This window comes from Hetaerina americana, unplaced genomic scaffold (genome assembly GCF_022747635.1).
Source record: "Hetaerina americana unplaced genomic scaffold, ioHetAmer1.1.p SCAF_3, whole genome shotgun sequence".
NCBI classification, from domain to species: domain Eukaryota; kingdom Metazoa; phylum Arthropoda; class Insecta; order Odonata; family Calopterygidae; genus Hetaerina; species Hetaerina americana.
The window spans coordinates 64980933-65002603 of NW_027286874.1; the positions used below are offsets into that span (position 1 = coordinate 64980933).

The window sequence follows — 21671 nt, forward strand, 5'->3', positions numbered from 1 at the left end:
CAGGGGTCACTTTGTGAAAGCGATTCATTTCCGAAAATAAATACCAATGGAATAACCAAGTATATATTTTCTGATATTAAAAATATCTTTATAGGTAAATAAAGGAGCATTGCCTCTTGAACACTTGGAATTTTCGGCGCATTCCTGCGGCCAAATCTTAATCATGATCTCGCCGATGAGTCAAGGAAAAGACAGATTGTGTTTATCTTCTAGATTGTGGTATTTTTGGATAAAAAATAATAATAACAGTATAATCATTTCTGCGAAAAAACAGGATTACGTTTGATCGTCGTCGAAATGTGATCATTAAAATAAATAACATGATAGTCCATCCTGATTTTATCTTAAGAATTATCAAATCCGATATTTTATCAAGTTGCACAATAGGAAACCATTTCCATCGTCATCATTGCATACCCAAGTAGTAGTAATAGTAGTTAATCGGGTCGAAGGGGACTAGAAATAGCTCTCATCTATCAGGAAAGTTAAATTGATTGTTGAAGTAACTGAAAACTAGTACAGTATCAGATTGACGAGAGTAAGTGTATCATTCGTAGTTATTCCCCGATCTCCCTAAAACTATCAACGAAAAGGGGAAGGTTGGGATGAGTTGTGGTGACATTCGGAAGATTTACGGGGCTGTAATGCAAATCTCTTGCTCACCAAACGCCATGAAGATGGAAACTCAGAATTCCTCGGCTCGAGGTTTTCCCTTAGAAAAAAGTCCTCGAGGGCGTGTGTGGAAGTCCGTGGAAGTGTAATATACTTCGATCCATACATTTTCCATAGTCTGCCATTTACTTCGTCCGTGTTTCCATAGAACAGTATAGTCACTTCTCCTTCGTTCCAAGCCGTACTAGTCACGATTTGAAGCCGAGATAGTTTCCATCGCTTCAATTTTATATTGGAATTCCGTATGCCTCCGCGTCAAAAACGATAAATTTCCAACCTTAAGATTGCGAGTTAATATCATGAAATTATTGTTTCTATTGATTTTACGGGATTGGAAGCATTTCTGTAATGTAGTCTCATTTTCTAAGAATTTTCAAAGCCTACCGAAACTTGAAGTTAATTTTGCTTCATCGACTGTGAAGTCATTTTCAAAATTAAAAAAAAATTGATCCTTGTTAATTTAAGTGACTTGCATATTTTGTTCTTTTAAAGACAGACTCATTGTCAGTTCAGTAGTTGACCTATCACAACACAAAAATTCTTCAAGTAAATAATTTTTTCTCTTCAATTGTATTTTCCCATAAACTTCATCTATATTTTAAGATACTCTTGCAAGCTCAGCGGTTTCAAGCACATAGAAAATGTATTGAATCTAAACAGATGGAGGTAGAAATCCGGGGAGCCTTTTGTCAGGGAAATAAAAGAGATGGTTGGTTGACTCATAATGTTTTTATCGACAAACTGAACTTGTGATTATGAATATAAATTATTAATTAGGGAAGCATCTTGTCGTGGGCAATGATTCCCGTAACTACCTTCCAATTAGCACCAAGCTTGGGAGATGAGAAGACGGTAAAAATATCATATCCAAGATTAAAAGGAAAGGGATAGGCGGCAATTTCTAACTTGCCTTCTTTAGACGCATGTACCAGAACCCTTTGCCGGCTGCTTATTAGTCGACATCACAGACATCAATAGAATTAAAGAGCGACTTCCAACGCTGCCGCAGCATTTTCGTTGAACGCCTGGCAGGTAATCATTTGACGAGTAGGATAATTCATAAATTTCTTACTTCCTGCGAGGGGAACAATCTTGTTAGAGTGAGGAGCGCGAGGTATTAAGTCTTGAATAAGGCGCCTGTCGGGCTCTTTAAGCGGTTTTTTTACGTTGCCTGCTCGCCGCTAATCGTTGACAATGGCGGTACGAGCCGTCTTTGCATTTCAATTCTTCCCCAAGGTGATGACCCCTACCTGAAGCTTCACAAAAAAGTTTTCCGAGAAGCCATTACATCTTTCTCCCTGAGTTTCAAGTAACCTTGACTTCGGTTCACGCAGAAGAGGGAGAAGGAAAATAATATCTCCGCGAAGCAAGGCGTAGGCAGCTCTCGCGTGCGGATACTTGGAAGCGTGTATGACGAGCGTTTCTTCTGTAAGATTTGGCCGCAAATGTGAGGGCTCTTGTCTCCGCGGATTACGGTCAACTCGCGTGGAACTTTAGTTTTTGTGACATAGGACGACGTACCATCGAAAGAATATCACGTCGTATTAAATGGAAGACTTGAAATTTTGAAATTATGGAGAATTTTTTAATATTTTAAAGTAGTTTCGTCTTTTTCGATGAAAAAAGCAGACTGCTTGCTCTTTCTCAGATGTGCCGCAGTGTACACGTTTCATGATTTATAATTGTTGCCAAAACTCTTCTCTTCGCTTCTGTTTAACGAGTACTTTACAGAATGAAGTGACTTACATGTCACCTTATCGTATGGAAGGGATTCGTATCCATGATTACCTCGGTGAATCGGAATTACCTTGCAAACTTTAGCGCGGCGTTTGATAAAAACTTCACGCGGTTTAAAAGACTTGAGCTTTAGCCATTGGTTGATCGTGTTATTAGGAAGAGTTGTTAACATTCCCGAGGTCAGTATTCCAATCCAATCCCAAATTTTCACCCTTCCCCATCACCTTCCACCTCACACTCATTCGTTTGAAGATCAAGGACCCATTTCTGAAAGTTACGAGTTACTTCAAAAGTTTTCAGGGAACTGTTTAATTTTCAAAATAAAAAGAAATCGCATTTTAATGAACATTTTCTGCACTTTAGGCGTGATGTAATGAATCATTTTCATCAGAAGATTCGGCGTATTTTCGAATTACAAGGACTTATAATTTGGCACTTAAGTCCGAGAAACCGAGACCCCCCGGGAGTTTAGGCCGTAATTTTCCCAGGCATGAAACCTTGATTCTGATAATGATTTCGTCAGGGACAGTTTGATGCTTTGATTGGCGGTACTCGCGCACCACCTCGCCTCCTATCACGATCGTGTTCCTTCCTCGCCAAGCGGTGAATTTTTCTTTGGCGTTCCAAGTGCTCAGCCGGTTCGAGTTGGAAGGAGGGAAGTAATTGCGTGCCTTCTCATTATTCTAGTTGCGCTCGCGTCTTCTCGTTCGAGTTTTGCATTCTCTAAAAAAAACTCTGTGCATCCCTTGCCCCCCGCTTACGGAAAGACTCTGAAGATTTCTTTAACGAACGAGGAAAACTAAATGATAATTACTAACTCATTCGAGTATCTACATTGTTAGAGGAGCTATATTAGGAATCACTCACGAAGCAGAGGTTAAATTGCAAGATAAGATATTTTGCATATATTGGGAGCAATTCTCTTTAGCGATGATTATGAAAATATATTGCTAGTCCCATCGTACTACAATAGGAGAAGTATGAAAATTAGGTTAGAGAGATGAAATTTAGAATCGACAGGTTTAAATGTAACTTCTCGCGAAAGATTAGGGATCGGAAATACTGCAAATGACCGCTCAAGTGGAAAAAAAGTATTTTTTTTTCATTCGAAGTACCCTATCGTGCAGTCATTATTTCATTTGCCATTTGTAATTGTTTTTCGTATTATTAGCAACTCGTCTCACGTGCATGAATAAGTATTTCACCCTTAGCTACCGTAGTGCCCATACAGTTGGCATTATCTCTATTTAAAAAAAAAATATTTTACATATTTATTGGAAAATAGCAATTGAACAAAACTTGAAAAATATTTGACGTTTCATGCTTGATGTTGAGTCACCCCCGTCCCACGCCCAAACGGTGGCATTCAAGGTACCGTGTAGAAGTACGTTTGGAGTCCTCGCGGGCGCTGCTCACTAATTAGACGAGTGCTCTTTGGATCTGAGAGAACCACTGGGGGTCTTGCGCGAAGAGTGAACCGGAGCCAACACCGGGTTTCCTCCGTTTTTGTGTTATCATTTCCAATTTTCCGTCTTGGCGCGCATTGCTCGCATTCTCTAATTTGCGCAAATAACCTCAGCAGCTGGGTTCCTACCTCCAATAATAGCAACCACGTCAATACTGTGGGAGGTGTGCGCCAACTTAGGGCATGGATGCAATTACGGGCGGTTGAGTAATACAGACAATGGCAGTGCAAAAAAGGACCTTGCATTCGGCATTAGCTTCATTTTAGGCGGGGTTTGATCAAGTTAGAAACTCAGTCCGCTGAAAGTCATTAGTTAAAACGTGTTTCACACTGCGCAGAAGTGGGAGCTAAGATGCGTCCTGGCAAAATCCTTCTACTAACGTGATTAGAGAAACTGTTTCGATGTCTTTCTGACCCACAGTTTGGCCGACCACGTTGAGAAATTGCACCCTTGCGCTGAAACCATGGGTCGTGTAATAAACCAGTGTGGAAATGAGAGAGTTCCTCACTTTGTCATCGTATTAAGTATTTCCATATAGTGATGCTCGAGACACTATTCCATCTACTAACGCGAATCGAATCCAAGGACGCAGTATCCCAAATGTTCCGAGAATGTATCATTGACATATTTAAGTGTTTTCGAAAATAAGAGACATCCGTTTTCGCCTCTCAATTTTCGCTTCCCACTTATAATTGTCATTCGCACTGCCTCACGGATGATCTGCCTGTATTTCTTCCACCTTATGATTTAAGTCTCCCTTCCCCCGATTCCTGCACATCCTTTGCCTACGTAACAATGAATCAGACTTCTCAGTGAAACACCTGACCTTACACACTCGGGACGCGAGACAAGCGCGTCGATGAGAATTGTTCAAGGTCTTACTGAGCGCTTAATATGGAAAATGAGGCTATTGTCTCGAATTAATGTAGTGCCTCAGCTCTTGGTTTTTGCATTTTAAACGTGGCTAAATATTAGAAAATGGCAACATGTGGCGCAAGCTACCACGGAAAAATGTAATTGATGGAATTTAAGGACACACCTCGTAGGTGGTTAATTTCTTTTTCAAGCCTACGCATCGTTTTTTGTCTGAGTTCTTAAGGAAGCAAGGAAAACAGGCGTGCAAAATGTGTTTTAATTAAATCCAGACCCGAATTGTGTCTGACTAGGCAACCTCCGGGTATCCGCCTCTGCCTTTTGGCATCGCGCTCCACCCAAACGCTGACTACGCAGAAAACCATCACAATCACGGTGATATCTAAGAAGCCATTCTCTTTCATTGCTAGGAAAACTATCGCAATCCAGTTTCGTATCGAAACATCATTAGCTATTGGGAATTCCTGATTTCCGATGATATCATGAATAACAACACTTTAAAGTGATCAATTGAATACAGTTACTTCAATCGAAGGATGAAATTGTTTGGGCCCCGTTACTTAGAAATTTTTCATCGCATAGACAAAATGATAAGTGTAATTCCAAAAGTCAATATTTATTTTCCGCTTTTCGCGATCATGATCTCACAATTTAGTGTCATCGTCAGGTGAATATACGACGTACATAACATTGTCCGTGTATATTCACCTGCTGATGCTGCCCAATAGTGAAACCATGGTGGTGGAAAATAAAAATTAATTTGCGGAATTGCAGCATTTTCATTTCGTCTGAATGATGTTTAAGGAACAAGGACAAGTGCTTTCTCTTGAACTCTTTTTCTGATGCCGGTATTTGTAAAGTTCACCGCGAAGGACGTCTCTGCCGTTATTTTTTCATCTATTCAAACAATGGAGAAACATTCTTTTCGCCTATGCCAAACATGTTCGGCTGAAGCAGTTAATTCCTCTTCTGAATATCTGCGGTGAGAGTAGTTCTTATAATCATTTCCTATATCCCTCTTCGAGTGAATGCTAGGCTAATCCATTCATTCAAAATATGTTCAACGGTACTTCAGAAAAATTATGTTTGAAAAATGTTTATCACAGTTTGTGTTTCAAATTGGAAGACTAGTTGCCCGTACGTACTTACGTTTGCGCACTCCGAGCATTTTGGGCGTGATTGGCGTAGGAAAATAGTCGGGAGTTTTTCGATGAACGTCAGCGGTGGTTGGCAATTTGTTTTTCCCGTGAGGGGTGTGCAGGGAGTTCGTAGGTCGTTGACACCCATGAGCACGGAGGGAAAAAGGGGACTGAGGCGAGGAAGCGAAGTGAGAAATTCATGTGTCGAAATTTACATGTGATGAATCCTCGCGTCGTCTATTGTCCCGTCCTCAGTGGCGGTACAACATGTATCACGTTAATCAAGAACATTGATTGGCAATTCTGACTTGCATCAGCGGGAGATCGTTCGCCATGTCGCTGCGTTTTCCATTACTGCGTATCTATTTAAATTTACTTTCTCACTTCTTCCTCCTTCCCTCAGTCTACCATCACGTACTGCACCCAAAAGTATGTAATAGCTCTTCTACAAACTATGGAAGTTGAGGGTAGGGTCACTAAGAATAGATTCCGCGGTGAGCCTCGTTGGTGGGCATGGAATTCTTTCTCGGTCCAACCAAATTAAGTACCGATTCAAAAAATATATTATGCGTCGTGAGAAAAGTTAATTGTAGAGAGTCAGAAGGGAATCACAATTGCAGTTATTTCATGCATTTGGGGATGATGTTCCAAATGCCTATATCCTCTATCAGACAACCTCTTAAGTTAACTCTTACAAGAATACTGCGAAAACACTGGTTTTAATCATGGTGTGAGCCATGTCCTTATTATCACAGTTAATTGATCAAATTGACTTCCTTAAAAACCCAGTAAGGAGCACAGCCAAATCGCATGGGTCACAAGGTCATTACTCTAATAATGTTTTCGTCATCAGTGTTTTGCAGAATCCATAGACTTTGTGGGGAAAATTAAGTAAATATGATGGTGATTCATCATTTGAAAGGTATCATCCTGTAAAAGAAAACAAGGAAATACAAAATCTCCTAGAAAATAAGCTATGAAAGAGATGTACGTGTCATTCTTAATAAACATCTAATAATTCTCCATTTGACACTTAATCTTGCAATATATTGAATCTTCCTCTCATACTCTTAATTACTGTAGGGTTCCTCTAATCTACTGTTGCTTCAACTTGCCAATTCTTTATCCAGTCTTGGTTTCTACAGAGAGTGAATAATACCAATTATGTAAGATTATCAATCAGAATGTAGATGTACAAGTTTTTAATAGTTTTAATGAATAATCAGTAATTGAGTGTCCTTTCTACTTTGATAATAATAAAGAATACTCAGTGCAGTAAATAATTTTTATTCAATTTATGGTCCTGGAATGGTACTTGGAAGGTATTCTTTGATCAATCGGGCATTTGTATAGATGATGGATGTGTTGGAGAGGGTTGGAGGCTACTGTAGTTTCATTTGAAATTTGTCAACTATTGCACATTAATATGCTCCACTGAGAGAAATCTGTGGTGGCAAAAAAATAATCTGGGTATCCACTTTGCATTTGTGAAAAACAAGATAAATACAATTTTTAATGAATATAAAATCCGATACATAAATATTATCGTAACTAGTGGACTGTTCTGTTGTATTTTCAATGCATTGATTAATCAGATTTTAATAATTCATAAAAGTATTGGTATTCATATCAATAGTTATTGAGTTCTAAAAAGACAAATTTAGCAATATATTTGCAATGTCATTGATAAACAATGTGTTAATCATCTTAAAAATTATTTTCAGTGAAATCTAGTCATTGATCCCACAATGTTTGGAATGCATTCATGTGATGAACTGAGGGGATATTTGGATGTAAAGGTGCCTTCAGCTGCACGGAAAAAAGGCCTTCTCATACAATGGAAGGTAAGAATTTGAAAATTTTCTTAATGTATGAATCTGTTTTGATCCTTAAACTGGCCGTCTAAAATGTGGAACCAGTGTCAAACCATCAAAAGCATGTTTTCTTTTGATGTTACTACATAAATTCATCTAGTTTTGGAAAAGATAATGCAGTGCAATAATGACATCAGAAATTAGTTTTGATGGATAAGTGCATGATTAATTTTTTTACCGTATCCACTTTTTCTCCTACACAACATTATTTTACTGCTATCTTTCTATATAAGATAGCATGATCTGGAAATCCACTACTTAATTTTGACTAAGGAGTATGTTTATATGTAATTTTTGAATAATAAGTGAACTAGGGAGTGCTTCTGCGCTTCATGCCGGTAACAGAAGAGAACTGTGGACTTTGTTGGTTCCTCAAGTTTCAAAGTCAGCCTATTGAGTCCTGGATCTAATTTAATAAATCCTCAATGTAGGACCTGCTTTGAAAAATATTAAGTGAAAATAATGCACTATTTTTGGTGAATATAATTGAATTACAGAATTAACAGGTGCATGATTGTAAGACATGGTTTGAATATTAAAATTCAGCTTCAATCTGTATCATGAATTATCAGCGGCCCCATTATTGCTTTGGCATAGCTTCTCCATTTTATTCTTCTACTTTTGTACCTCTTTGTGTCATCCCTAAAATTTTTCCCACGCCTTATTGATGTGCTCTCTTGAGTTGTCTCCTCTTGGAATTTTGAGTGTTTAACCTGTGGGTTCCATCACATATTTTAAGTGAAATGTCAATTCTAGAAATTAAATGAGCTGTAGTATATCCGCCGCATCCACGGTATAATGACATAGTTATTAAAATCAAACTAACTTCAACCATGCCTAAAGTTGAATGAGTGTAGTTGTACCTTCTGATCTCCACCTTCAACTTCATGAAATAGAGATGCTGTGCAATGAGATGATGATGAGTTCAGGTCATTGAAAGCCATGTTTGTTGGAGGTGTCAATTGGCAAAATCCACTTGAACCCTCATAAGATTTTGTGTTGTGGAGATGTTTATCTCTCCTGTGACTCTCAAATCCTCCTATTGTCACTTCTTACTATCCAGCCTCCACAGATTACTCGTGCCCACATAAAGGAGTTGATTGTCTGCATTAGCATCAACTTTAAGCAAACATTATAGTCTGGTCACTTTTCATGCCGACCATAGTAATAAGGGTATTAGCATGCTGGTTTATCAAAACATTGTGAGCTCTAATCCCACTTTTTTGTATTAAATAACTAGCTTTTCAGGATAAATAATACAGTTTCTGGCATCACTTGGTGAATAATCTTCATATTGAATTTGAAATGAAACCAATTGGCTTTTCCACATAGAAATTTTTTTTATTATTTACTACCTAGGTTTCGTAATGGTATAACATCATCAGGTAAAAATACAAGTCAAACACAGTGTATATATCCCTGGACAGAGGGGAAGAGGAGGGAGGGAAGAAAGCAAGGATTGGTTGATGAAGGAAGAGGAGGACTGGTAATATTGATAAATTAGCAGGCAGGCAATTCCTTCTCCCAGCCTGCTAATTTATCAATATTACCAATCATCCTCCTCCCCCCTCTTCCTACCTCAACCAATCCTTGCTTTCCTCCCTCCCTCCTCTTCCCCTACGTCCAGAGCTATATATACTGTGTGTGACTTGTATTTTTACCTGATGATGTTATACCAAAACAAAACCTAGGTAGTAAATAAAGAAAATTTTTTTCTTTGTGGAAAAGCCAAGTGGTTTCATTTCAAATTCAATAGCTTTTCAGGGTTGATTTTGCAACACAGCTTTGGCCATTAGTAAACCAAAGTGTATCATATATAATACCTAATGAATGTAATAAACATCTACATTTGAAATACATTATTTTTGTGCATAACTCATTTATCAATGTAGCAAAATTCATAACTGGCTTTCCTCATATTTTTGCCTGGCTGGAAACTTTTCTCTATTCCAAACAATGTATGTACAAAATGAAAAACAACACTTTTATGCAACACATTGTGCTTATCGTTTCTTAAATTTCGTAGTGAGTTGACCTGTATTGAGGCATGGATGTTGCCTTTCATTATGTTCCCCAAACTTTGTCATAACCAAAATAAACAAAATAAAATGAAAATTCCTATATCAATAATAAGTTAGCACCACTCCTAGTGCAATGAAAACAAATTTCGTTGTGATTGTCCATGGGAAAAGAAATTCCATGACTGTGACCAACCACAACCTCTCAATTAGAACACTCTTCTGCAGTAGTTTGTGGGAATGTTACTTCCTCGCCAGTGACTAGCTACAGACAATAACACTCAAATCCATTGGGACCAAATTTATAAACAAAATTAACCATCTTCATCCTAGCCTTAACCAAAATATTTTTAATCAATGAAAGGATGTCATGCCTCTCTAAAGAGCCATTTGAAAATTCCAATTTTTGCCGAAGAGAGCAGTATGCATTTTTTGTTGAATGAAATACTAGCCAAAGGTGCCCTGTAAAGCCTATTTCATTGCTATAAATCAGAAAGTTCGCCTTAATAAGCTATTGAAGGACTTTTTAAACCCATTGATTTATTCCTGGAAATTAAGAAAAAGACACGAGGCAGTTCATTAATGGCATCATTGAAATATATGGATATGTTTCCAATTTTTCATAATTCATTTCAAAATGTTTAAGACTTTGTATGCCACTGTAAAATTCGAATGAATTGATAATTTACCTTTCTGTTCAATCTAATATTCAAGGCCTTTCATTTAATTATTTGCTAGGTACATACCGGTTATTATTGCATTGTGCTAGGTACATACCAATTATTACCAGTCTTCACCAATGTTCTTATCTGGTACTTCATTTTAAGGCATGGAGGAGACAATGGCTGGTTGTTCGGAGATTTTTAGTCTCATCTGACCCCACCTTGGTAAATGGTGAAGGAACAGCCATCCTGGGTCGAAGGCTTGAAGTGAGGCTCACAGGAGATAGCAGCCCAAGCCATATCTTGGCCCCTTGCCCTGTAGTTGTTGTTGAGGAGTGGCAAGAAGATGCACTGGTCTGTCCCACACAGTCCAGGTGAATTATCAGAACTTTCTGGAAAAACATCCATGATTTGAATTTTATATCTCTACGTACTAATCTCTATGAAAGAATATTAATGTTATCAGAGTCAAAACAAAGCTGAAAAAATTTTTAAAAATGTGAATTTATGCGGTCAAAAATTTTCACCAAGTGGTGAATGAAATTAAGTTTTCAAATGTGATATTGATCATCTGTTCGTTGGCTTATTTGTAATGTTTCTCTTGACTAGGTCTCATCCATTTGCTTTTGGCCTTTTCCCACAACCTGGTTGTGAGCCCATTATTTTCCTATCTGGGCGCTCTGCCGAGGAATCCCGGAAGTGGCTTGCTAGTATCCGTTCTCTTCTTGTGCCACCTTTCAGACCAGTATTATATAGGTTGTCATCTCATTCAAATAATAGCAGTGATGATGTAGAGAGTAAGTATAACTTCTATAATTTACTTTGTTACATGATGATCCTCCATACCTTCATAGTTCCTTTTTTCACGATCAAATAAAATTAAATTGACAGTGGAAGGTATTGAAATGAAATCTTATACATGATTAATGGTAATAGATCATATCAAATGTCTGATATAATCTAGTACTATTCCAAGTCTTACTATTTCTTCCTAGGAAGTACCTTAGGAAATACAGCAAAAGATCTATATCCTCTCCAGAAGTCTGCATTGATTGTTGCTTTATGAACATTTATTGCAAAGAGTTTTTATTTTATATCATACTGATCAGCTATTAGTTGGACTTTATTGAAAGTATTTAGTGATTTAGAATGTAGATACAATAACTGCAAAAGATGTAAGGCACTGCTGTTATGCTTTGGATTCCATGTAATAAAAGCATAGTATACAGCATTGGTTTGTGTCAGTTTTCAAACTCAAGGAGAGTTGAATGGAACTAGGGATTGCCATTAAGTGACATCCTGGGGACTTTGAAAAAGAAGTAAATGCAACCATGGCATAAATGAACTAATGATTATTGTGTTGAGGCTCTCAATTATTGTGGGAAGTCCAATGGTGTCATAGGTCATTGTATCATCTATAATTGGAAGAGGGGGTTTGTATTGTGGGTACAACTTGTCAGTAGCAAGTAACCCACTTTTGACAGCAGCATACTATGTATAACCAAAAGTGTATCATGCCGTACCCAGCTAATTGTGTGCACACACTAATACATTTGCAGCATGAAATACTTGTATTTATGTATTAGAATACTACTACAACAACCTTTAACAAAAATGAATTTTCTTACTCTTTTTATTTCCTCTGATGAACAATGTTAATCCTATTACATGCCATGAAGGCCACTTAGAGGGTAGCATAAGAGGTATATATGACTCTAATACAAACCTTTAGGGTGAAAAGTCTACTCATTACCCTCTGCTTTTCTCTGACCTCTGTCAGAAATGCATTTTTGGTGACTGATGGGAAAGAATTGATATCCAAATGTACAGGGAAAAGTAAGGACTAATTTCATTATAACGTATGATATTTTCTCATCAATTCTCAAAATTGACTCAATCTCTTACGGATGAAAGAGTGCCTTCAAGTTTGTCATTCCACAGAGTTATTCTCCTAGATCATGCCTTCGAGACCACATACATTTATGTAACAAACACATTTATTTTCTTGTTCCTTCAGTGATACCTCAACAGGGTTCACCATCATCATCATCACCAGAAATTTGTAAGAACAGCTGCTTGTCAACCAAGTATCCACACATCTGTTTTCCTCCACTGCCACCACTACCCTCTCACTGTCGTTTTCGCAGACGTTCATCTGTGGAATCATTAGATATTCCCAGTACTTTGATGGATAGACGACGTAGTTTAAGTGACAGTGAAATAACCGCATCTGGTTCGGAGCACCATCATAGACATCGAAAATGTCAACGGCATATTATTGGTTAGTGTATTTTTTGTACAGTTGACTGAATAGATGGATGTGAGAGAATAAACATTCATAATGAATAAAGGCTAATGTAATTTTCTCATGGATACTTTTACTGTCAATCTTATGATCACATACTTATACATCAGGATTGATAATTTTGTCTGCTCTAATGTATTGTCCATATTTTCCTTATTTTTATAAAATTAGGACTTCATTTTTCTATGAAGAGTGAAATTAATAAGCCTTATTGCATAATTCAATTAAACCCATGGTAAAATGCTGATATACATTTCTTTTTCTTTTAAGCTCTGGATCCACAATCATCCAAAATAGAAACGTCAATTACTGAAGACTATGATTCCCAGCATATATATGCAGGAATTGCAGACTCGGGGGTTTGTTCTTCCTTGTCCAATGACTCAAGGAGTTACCTATCATCATCCTCTTCATCTTCATGTTCCTCATCATCTGGATTATATGCTTATACAACGGCATCGGATGGTGGCTTCAAGTCTTATTTGAGGTTAAATAGTAATCATTATCCTGCTAATGGCTCATGCTTGAATGAATCATTAGAAAACAAAGAGGAAGAACCATCTACTATTGGTGGAAAGGTGATTACAAAAGAGATGTTCATTAATCATGTAGTTCTGACATAAGTTATAAGAATTTTGAATTCTCAAGAAATAAGTAACCTAGCTAGAGTTCACAATTTTATTTAATTTGTTTAGAATTTTTTCATGAGTTGAAGATGATGGAAACTTAACTTAGGAAAAATAAATTGATCATTCTGTGTATTAATGTGGTGTGAATATTGCAGAATATGAAGTGCACTTAAAATTTTACCATAGTTAACTAAATTGAATTAGAATTGATTTATTTTTTTCTTCTTTTGGATAGATGAAAAATAACTTAAAAATTACGATGGTATCTAATTTTGAAAACCTCATTGAATTTTAAAATACTTAAAATATTACCTTGTAGTATCATATTCAAGCATATAGTAATGGCTTTTTCAAGCTGAACAATAGCAAACTTTGCTTTAACAGTTTGTGTATGCATTACTATCATTCAATATAATAGGTGTATCAGCCAAAAAATTACTTTTCTGAACAATTACACATCCTACCTATGTAAGATTTTAGTTGGCTGGCTAATGGTTATTTTTTAAATATAATTTTAAATTGAGAGAAATAATAATTATCCTATATTTTGGTATTAATAGTTGAAAAGTTTTATTTAACTCTAGTTCATTTATTCAAGCATTTACAAATTGCTAAGTTTTGTGTCTGTATTACTATATTGTTACTTTTGCTGGAAAAAATTATGAATGCATGAAAAGAGTTGAAACCTAGTTCTTTGCATTAGAAGTAAAGGAAAAAATAAATTCTAAAATTTTACTCTATGCCTTCTGCTGAATTATGACCGCACAGATTAATAGTATTCACTAAAAAGAAGTGTGATTATGGGTTTTGAAGATAGGTGAGACGGTAAACCTTACAAAACAAATTTGTAAGGTTTACTACACTTTGTAAGGAATTTTTCCCATGACCTATATGAAAGGTTGCTGGCCCCTTGTGGTGGTGGGGTAAAGTCCTAGCCTGCCAACCCAGAGGTCGTGGGTCCCGCCTAGGTGGGTTTTTTTTCTCCATCTAGGGCTTGGGTGTTCATAATTTTTTCGGTTGTTTTATCATTCTTAAAAGTCCGATGTGAAGGCCAAAGTTCTGTTTTTGGATTAATGTGAAATAAATGGAGTAAAAAAATAAAACTGTGCAAATTATCTTCCTTTTGGTCTCTAAGAAAATTGCAAAGTACAAACTGGACAAAAGTGCAGGCTGTTTTTGTAGATCAGTAATTGTGTAGTTAACTGAACTTTAGAGAAAACTCTAAAAAAAATAGTGTTTGAAGCGCAAGCCAATATAGAATGATGACTGATGTAGCACAAACTTGACTTGGAACATACATTTCCATATTGTTTACTGTCAACGTCCAATAAGTGCAAAAATCTTTTGAAACGTGAATTTAACTTATTGAATGAGACAATCGTAGGGTATTTATTTCAAAGGAAAATTAATTTCAGAGTTCCATGGGGAAAATTCTGAATGTTAATTCTAGTTTCCCCATGATGTGCACTAAATTATTTCCCCATGAATTAACCTGAATTCCCAAACTAATTTTCAGTGCTGTCTTATGTGTATTAGGTCTAATACATTGGTTGGAAACATTCAATACTAATAACAGAAACCATCCATGCAGGTTGCCAGCAGCCTGATAACAGCAGGCATAGGATTGATGCTATCCACTCCAGTTCCTTTGGAAGGAGTTCCAGACTTGGCATGCATACCTGGTAAAGGGAAGGAAGCAGAAAGGGATGGTGAGACGGTGAAAGAATCATGCCATAATGAACAGGAAGTGGAAATAGACAGGCGAGAATCTATTGCATCTGGAATATATGAGGAAATTCAAGAAGACAATCTGCTGACAAATGCTTCAAATGCAGAAGATGAAACTCAGGGACTGGATGAGTGCCATGTGAATGAAGCATGCCAGTTGCCACCACCTCTTCCCCCCCGAAGTCCATCCCAGTTCATCCCTTTGTACAATGGGAAGCAAAGGAATTTGGCTTGGCTTTTGGGCGTCCACAGGTATGTACATATACATGTAGGTATAAGGTTATCAATCAAGTTGTGACATTTAAACTTGATAACGGGAGTTAAAAGACTACAAATTCTCAATAATTTGTTTTAATACATTTATAATGATGACATATTTCTATAAAAAATTAGATAAATGAAAAATGCTCAAGTAATAAATGGATAATTTAATTAAAAATTTATGCAATGACATGCTAAATTATCAAAGGAAAATTTTGTTTGAGGCAAAATATTGAATCTTTTAATTGAGAAAAATAAAGCTTTGCAAAATAAATGGGATTAAACCATAACCAGATGAGCCTTCAGTCTCTGGCAGTTTACTCAGCTATCGCTAAATGCAACATTAATCATATTAATAGCCAATGTCCGAGTCTGTTTGGAAGATAGTCACTATTCCATAGCATTGGCTCATGGTTTTTATTATGCAATCGTTTATATATTGAATGATTTCAGTTATAATATTGACAGAAACACTACATGGAAGTATTTCTCACCACTAATGAAAAATATTGTATATTTGAAGGAATAGCAACAGTTGTCCTGCCTCTGATGATGAAGATGATGATGGCAGCAGAGAGAGCAGTCCCTCAGGTTTCCAAGGTGGAGTAACAATAAGGAAACTACAAAGGAAGATTTCGGAGCCATTTGGAATCCAACCAAACTCAGAAGATAGTGTGACATCAACAGGTTACAGCTCTAAGAGGAAAAATTTAGAATCGTTTTTGGGGATTTTAGACTTTGGTTCCAGATCCAAAGAGACAAGTAAGCCAGGACTTAATATTTTGAACAAGTCCTTGGGAGCTCTTGATGTGAATTCTAAGGGAAAGGTAGAAAAGGATAGTTCAGAAAGGACACAAAATCATCACATTAGAGGAAGAACATACACTGATTCTGCGGGATCGAAGAATAATTTTTTTGTGTTCAAAGAAGCCAAAAGATGCAGTAGTTCTGATTCAATGTTCACTAGAAACACCAAAATATTACCTAAAATGTCATCAGAGGTATTGCTAGCTAAAAACCAGGATGTGCCATTTGTAGTCATTGAAAATGACAAGACCTTATTTGAATCAAAGGCAACAAGTTTTCAAGGAAAGGAGAGCACTGCAATCGGAGTAGATTCTCCAGAGAGAATATATGAAAAAGAAGGGTCGTATACCAAACCACCTCTTTCTGCTTCCCCATCCACTAAATTTAACAAATTAGATGAAAATCTGATGTCAAACAACACTGATGACATGGAAAGGTGCAATTCCATATCAAGCTTTTCGGATAAGTCTTTCCAGTCTGACAAAAGTGATTCTCTTGATAGAAATTCCCAATCACCAAAAAGCCCAATCTCGATAACCAAACGACTTCCTTGGATGAAACCTGGAAATGCTTTGTTGAGATTACTCTCAAAAGAGCCAAACAAGCAGCAGGATTCTCCTAGTTTGAAGGATAGAACAAGGCAAGCAATTAATCGCTCATTGGAAACCTTGAGTAGGTTGAGCTTCTCACCCACACAGCCAGATGATATCAATGATGATGAAAATTTGACAGTTGGTGGGAGTAGTTTCTATCGCAGTGCCACATGCACAGGAGCAGAAATGGAAACTGATAGAAATAATGCTCTGATGCGAGGAACGGGGGCGATGCAAATTGATAGCGACAGGTATAGTAAAAGTTATGAAAGTTCACCTTTAGGCCAGCTTGTTAATAGTGATAGGTACTCAAGGAGCTATGAAACATCAACTTTGGGGAGACGAAAGGTGAGGAGGAAATCACCAATAAACTCAGTAAGTGATGATATTTGGGTAAGGGAGACAGATGAGAAGTATGGCACGCAGTTTGAAGAATTTATGGAGAGTACCAGAATGTTGAAAGACAGTGCCATCTGTGATTATCACAAGTCTTGCCTGCAAGAATCAGGTGAAGTGAGTGGTCACACTTTAGAAGATATAGAGAGACTAGCAAAGCAAGAAATGATCTGTGAAAGGTTTTGCTTGCCTAAAGACTTGGACGAACCCGATTACATTCCTATGCAACCCTTGGCAAATAAGGGCATCAACAATCAAACGTCATTTCTTTCTTCTGATAAAGCAGAATATGTCGGGCGGGCATATAAAAGAGTGAGTGTTGTACCAGAAGAAGATCTGTATATGTCCATGGATGGGGGAAGTTTATCCAAGCAAGAGATACCCAAGGAAAATTATGACAAAAATGATTCCCACCTCAAGAGAGAGAGCCCTTCGAGCCCAAGGATGCTACCAGGTGATGGAGATATTTATATGCCAATGGATGGTAGGAAGTCTGCTCTGGAAGAGCTAGCGCAAAGATGAAAGGTTGCCCATTATTTGTTGAAAATGAATTACCAAAGCACTGAGTACCTTCCTCCTGACTTTGTTTTTGGGATTGCCATGTTATCTTTTTAATAATAATGGGCTCCAAAACTGAATTAACTATGCTGCATCAGCATGTATAAATTACAAATATATGTTTACAGTGCAAAAGGAATTTTGATAAGGTTTGAATGCTAAGAGTCTAATTATGCTCTTTGCTAAATTCCACACAATGAATGTTGATAAAAACACTCTTATTATACATCTCCAAGATTGGATCTCTTTTGCATGACTCAACTATTTTGTATAATTGTGCGATTCTTATAAATTATTCTAAAATTGCTTTTCAAGCTTCCAAATATAATGATTCCCTTCCATTTCAAGTGTGATAATATGTTATGTAGCTGTAGAGAATATTCAGAACATTTGCATCTCTTCTTGGAAGTTTGAGGTATTGAAAATATTTTTAAATGAAAAAGGTTTTGTGATTGAGCATTGTGAGTTCTATCTATATACGTTGATTCTGTGGTAATTTCTAACCATAATTTCTTGTGAATAAAATGTTAACTAGCTGTGTAGCTAACCAAAAAAGGAATAAAATTAAACAGGAGTCTAGCCAAATCATAAGAGCACAAGACTTGTCAAAATCAGTTACCTTATGGATAGAAGCAACTTAAGAAGCTACAGATAGAATAATTTTTCACTCGTGAATGGAAATGAAAAATGTAATTGCAGTTGTTATATTGTTGTAATGATGTGTGTATATTCGACAATCTGTTCACAAATTTTTATACATGTGATTGGATTTGGATGGTAAGAAGACAATGTTCACCTGAAATTCCTGACCATTATCAGGTCAACTATATAATTTATACAAACTTTTTGATTAATGAATTAAAATAAAAATAGTTCTGTATGAGATTTATCACAAACTTGAACAAATTATTTATAATGTTCATACCATAGGGCCTTCCTATTTTCAACCAAGTATAAAGCTTACTGGAAGTAAGATTACAGAGTGCAAAATAAAAATGTGAGACAGATGGCCAAATCATGCTGCATAGCACTACTGTACTTCTGTAGATCCATATTTTTTTCAAGTGGATTATTTAATACAGTTGATCCTAAGTGTAGATAATTCATTGGGAATTTCAACACAGCTTCTTCTGTAGACAACCCAACACCAGGAACTTCCCTCCTGATGGTGTGGTCTTGATTAAAATATTTTGTACATAAAAGATTTACAGCCATAAGTGATTGAAAATATGCCTGTGTAAAATGGAGTGCATCATATTCTCCTCTGTTGTACAACTTAAAGACAAAGTCAAGCATGTCATAAGTTCAAGAATTCAGTTCAGAAAGATGATGAAAACAAGAGATTGAGTTCAAAATTTCTGGAATAGATATGTATTCTCTTCTCTTATAGCAATGGCTATGAATTTGTAAGCATGAGATTTTAAGAAATGGCTACGCCATGCCTAGCTCATTGTGTTGAAGTGATTCTTCGAAGATATATCCAAGGTCTATTTTGTATGGATGCTATCATTAACCAGTTTTCATTTAGATAGAACTTGTGTATTAGGATATATACTCAGCCATTTCCCTTCATTCCTCCAGACAACTTACAATTTCTCAGGAAAATCTCTGAAACCTTGACAGCACCATCAATGAAGAAATAGAATCTGAAATAAGAAATGTAAAGGTGTTAAAGGATTCATGCAATGTTACTTCCTGTATGTAAGATTTTTATTTTCGATGATTCCAATAATTTGTATACAATTGTTAGTAATTTTTCCACCTGTACTGAGAGCTACAGATTAAGTTTGACCCATACCCATACCTCCACATAATTTACTTAATAGTAAACATAGCTTGCTTGAAATTATTTCATTACTTAGTTTAGCTATATTTGATTAGAGTGGTATAGTAGCTATTGGGCAACGGATTTGATTATTACAAGTATTAGAGTATGTTTAGGACAACTGGCCAACACTTAAAAGCTAAATGCACAGGTGATTCTAGTCCATTTTAGGTAAGAGGGGAGGCATGCACAAACAGCGATTCTGATGGGAAAAAGTGAAGGAGGAAATGGGGTAGGCTGATTTCCTCTCCTGGAGTAGGCAAGCACGTTTTACACCTGCGTGAAAGTGACCATGAAATGCACTCCCTGCGATGGGTACAATTCTAAACTTAAAATAATCACCCAAACCGAAATCAGCCAGATTAATGCAAAATGGACAGAACTGATTTCAAATCTAAGGGAAGAGTTTTTTGTGCATATGTAGTATTATTGTTACCTATAATTTAATTTAATTGGGAGAGCAGCTTGCGATCTTACACCTAAACTCAATTCCTCTTGGATGTACCGTGAAAGACAGTATTTTAAGTTCCAGAGAAAAGATTTTAAATAATTTAAACAGTTTTTTTTCATTGTCTATCAAGTCAAAATTGATAGTGGGGGAGTTACATGGATTCTTTATCATCCTACTGGACACCTCCCACTATACCCAAGGTAGTACCAGGTGATATTGAGAAATTATCAGATAAACAGGGAAATGAACTGGCCTCGGTCCTTAAATATTAAGGGTTTTACATCATATTTACCCTCACATTTCAACCCCATTTACGTCTAAATAATAAATACTTGAACCAACAAAAAGGTGCTGCAGGGGGTGCAAGCACCAGGTGGAAAGGATAAGGAGAGGGAAGGGTGTTTCAAAGGTGAGGTAAATGGATTAACCCTGATGCATATAAAATAATTATTCTCATTCTGGAGGTGAATGTTTTTCAGATATGATATTGTCATTATCGATTGCTGCCCACACTTGGCCAAATGGAAAATCAACAAAATTTGGTAGTATATTGCTTAAATTATAGGTTTCACATAGGCATAACTGTGCCCGCTTCCATTTCTTGGCCTCCTTGCAAGACTTCCTGAAACTCCACACTACAATAAACTGTTCTTTAATGGTACATATATCCCCTCATTCCATCCAACATGACCATCCTTTACCAACTCTACCTCACATGCCTAATCTTTAACAAAAAAAAAAATGCTGTTTCAATCTTTCCTGCCTCCTTTGGATTTCTCTAAACAAAGCTCCATCACTTCCCACCCTACCTTCTGCTTCCTTTGAATTCCTACCCATAGCCATCCATTTTATCCTCTTCATCTTTCCCCAACACCACATCTCAAAAACCTCGAATCTATGCTTATCATCTTGCTTCGACGACCCTGTTTCTGCACCATACAAAACCATGGTCCATACCAAAGTTTTTACAAGTCTTCTCTACCTCCCTATTTAACATCCCTGATATCAATTCTTTTCTTCCGGTGAAAGTTTCTTTGCCTAATGCAAATCCCTACCACTGAGACCATCTTCATCCAAAAACTTCCAAGATTCCACAACTGTTCCACCTGCTTTAGTTTTTGCCCTAACATTTAACTTTCATACATTTCCTCTTTCTTGAAAATCTCATTATCTTTGTTTTGCTTACAGTAAATTCTAACCCAAAACCCATCATACTTTTTTTCTGATGTGTTCAGCAATGGCTGTAACCCTGGGAATGCTTACTGGCTAACTAAACAATAATTTGCAAACCTGATTTTATGGATTTCCCAGACTTTATGAAGAAGTTTATATTTCCAATTCCTCCCATGGCAATTTAACCTACATATTCCTAATAATTAAACCTAAAATGGGACCAAATATTCTAGGGGTTTCTTATTTTCTCTTGGATTGGTGAGAAATCAAAATATAATTTGCACCATTTTTATGGAGAGCACACATGAATTCAACTGAATAAGTGGTGCTAAGAAGATTTAGTTTAATTTCATTCACATTTTGAGTCTTAAAGCACTTTTTCAATGCTATTCTAAGGAAGAGAGAGGTCATCCAAAGATGTTCATACACTTGGGAGGATGAGGCATCAATGGAATGCTTGGCAGGTGATCAATACCTATGCTTCAAAAATGTTTTCCAATACTC

General features: G+C 36.7%; 1 protein-coding gene across 2 annotated transcripts in view; it reads left to right on the forward strand.

Moving 5' to 3' along the window:
- Positions 1–18589, forward strand: part of LOC139690794 (uncharacterized) — a 100154-nt gene extending 81565 nt beyond the window's left edge. For both annotated transcript variants that reach the window (XM_071588364.1, XM_071588363.1), the window contains 7 exons: positions 7612–7731; positions 10607–10815; positions 11051–11238; positions 12459–12722; positions 13017–13324; positions 14967–15355; positions 15888–18589. In XM_071588364.1, the coding sequence (XP_071444465.1) occupies positions 7636–7731; positions 10607–10815; positions 11051–11238; positions 12459–12722; positions 13017–13324; positions 14967–15355; positions 15888–17682 (3249 nt within the window). In that variant the 5' untranslated portion in view covers positions 7612–7635 and the 3' untranslated portion in view covers positions 17683–18589. The remainder of the gene's footprint in view (positions 1–7611; positions 7732–10606; positions 10816–11050; positions 11239–12458; positions 12723–13016; positions 13325–14966; positions 15356–15887) is intronic.
- Positions 18590–21671: the final 3082 nt, after the last annotated feature.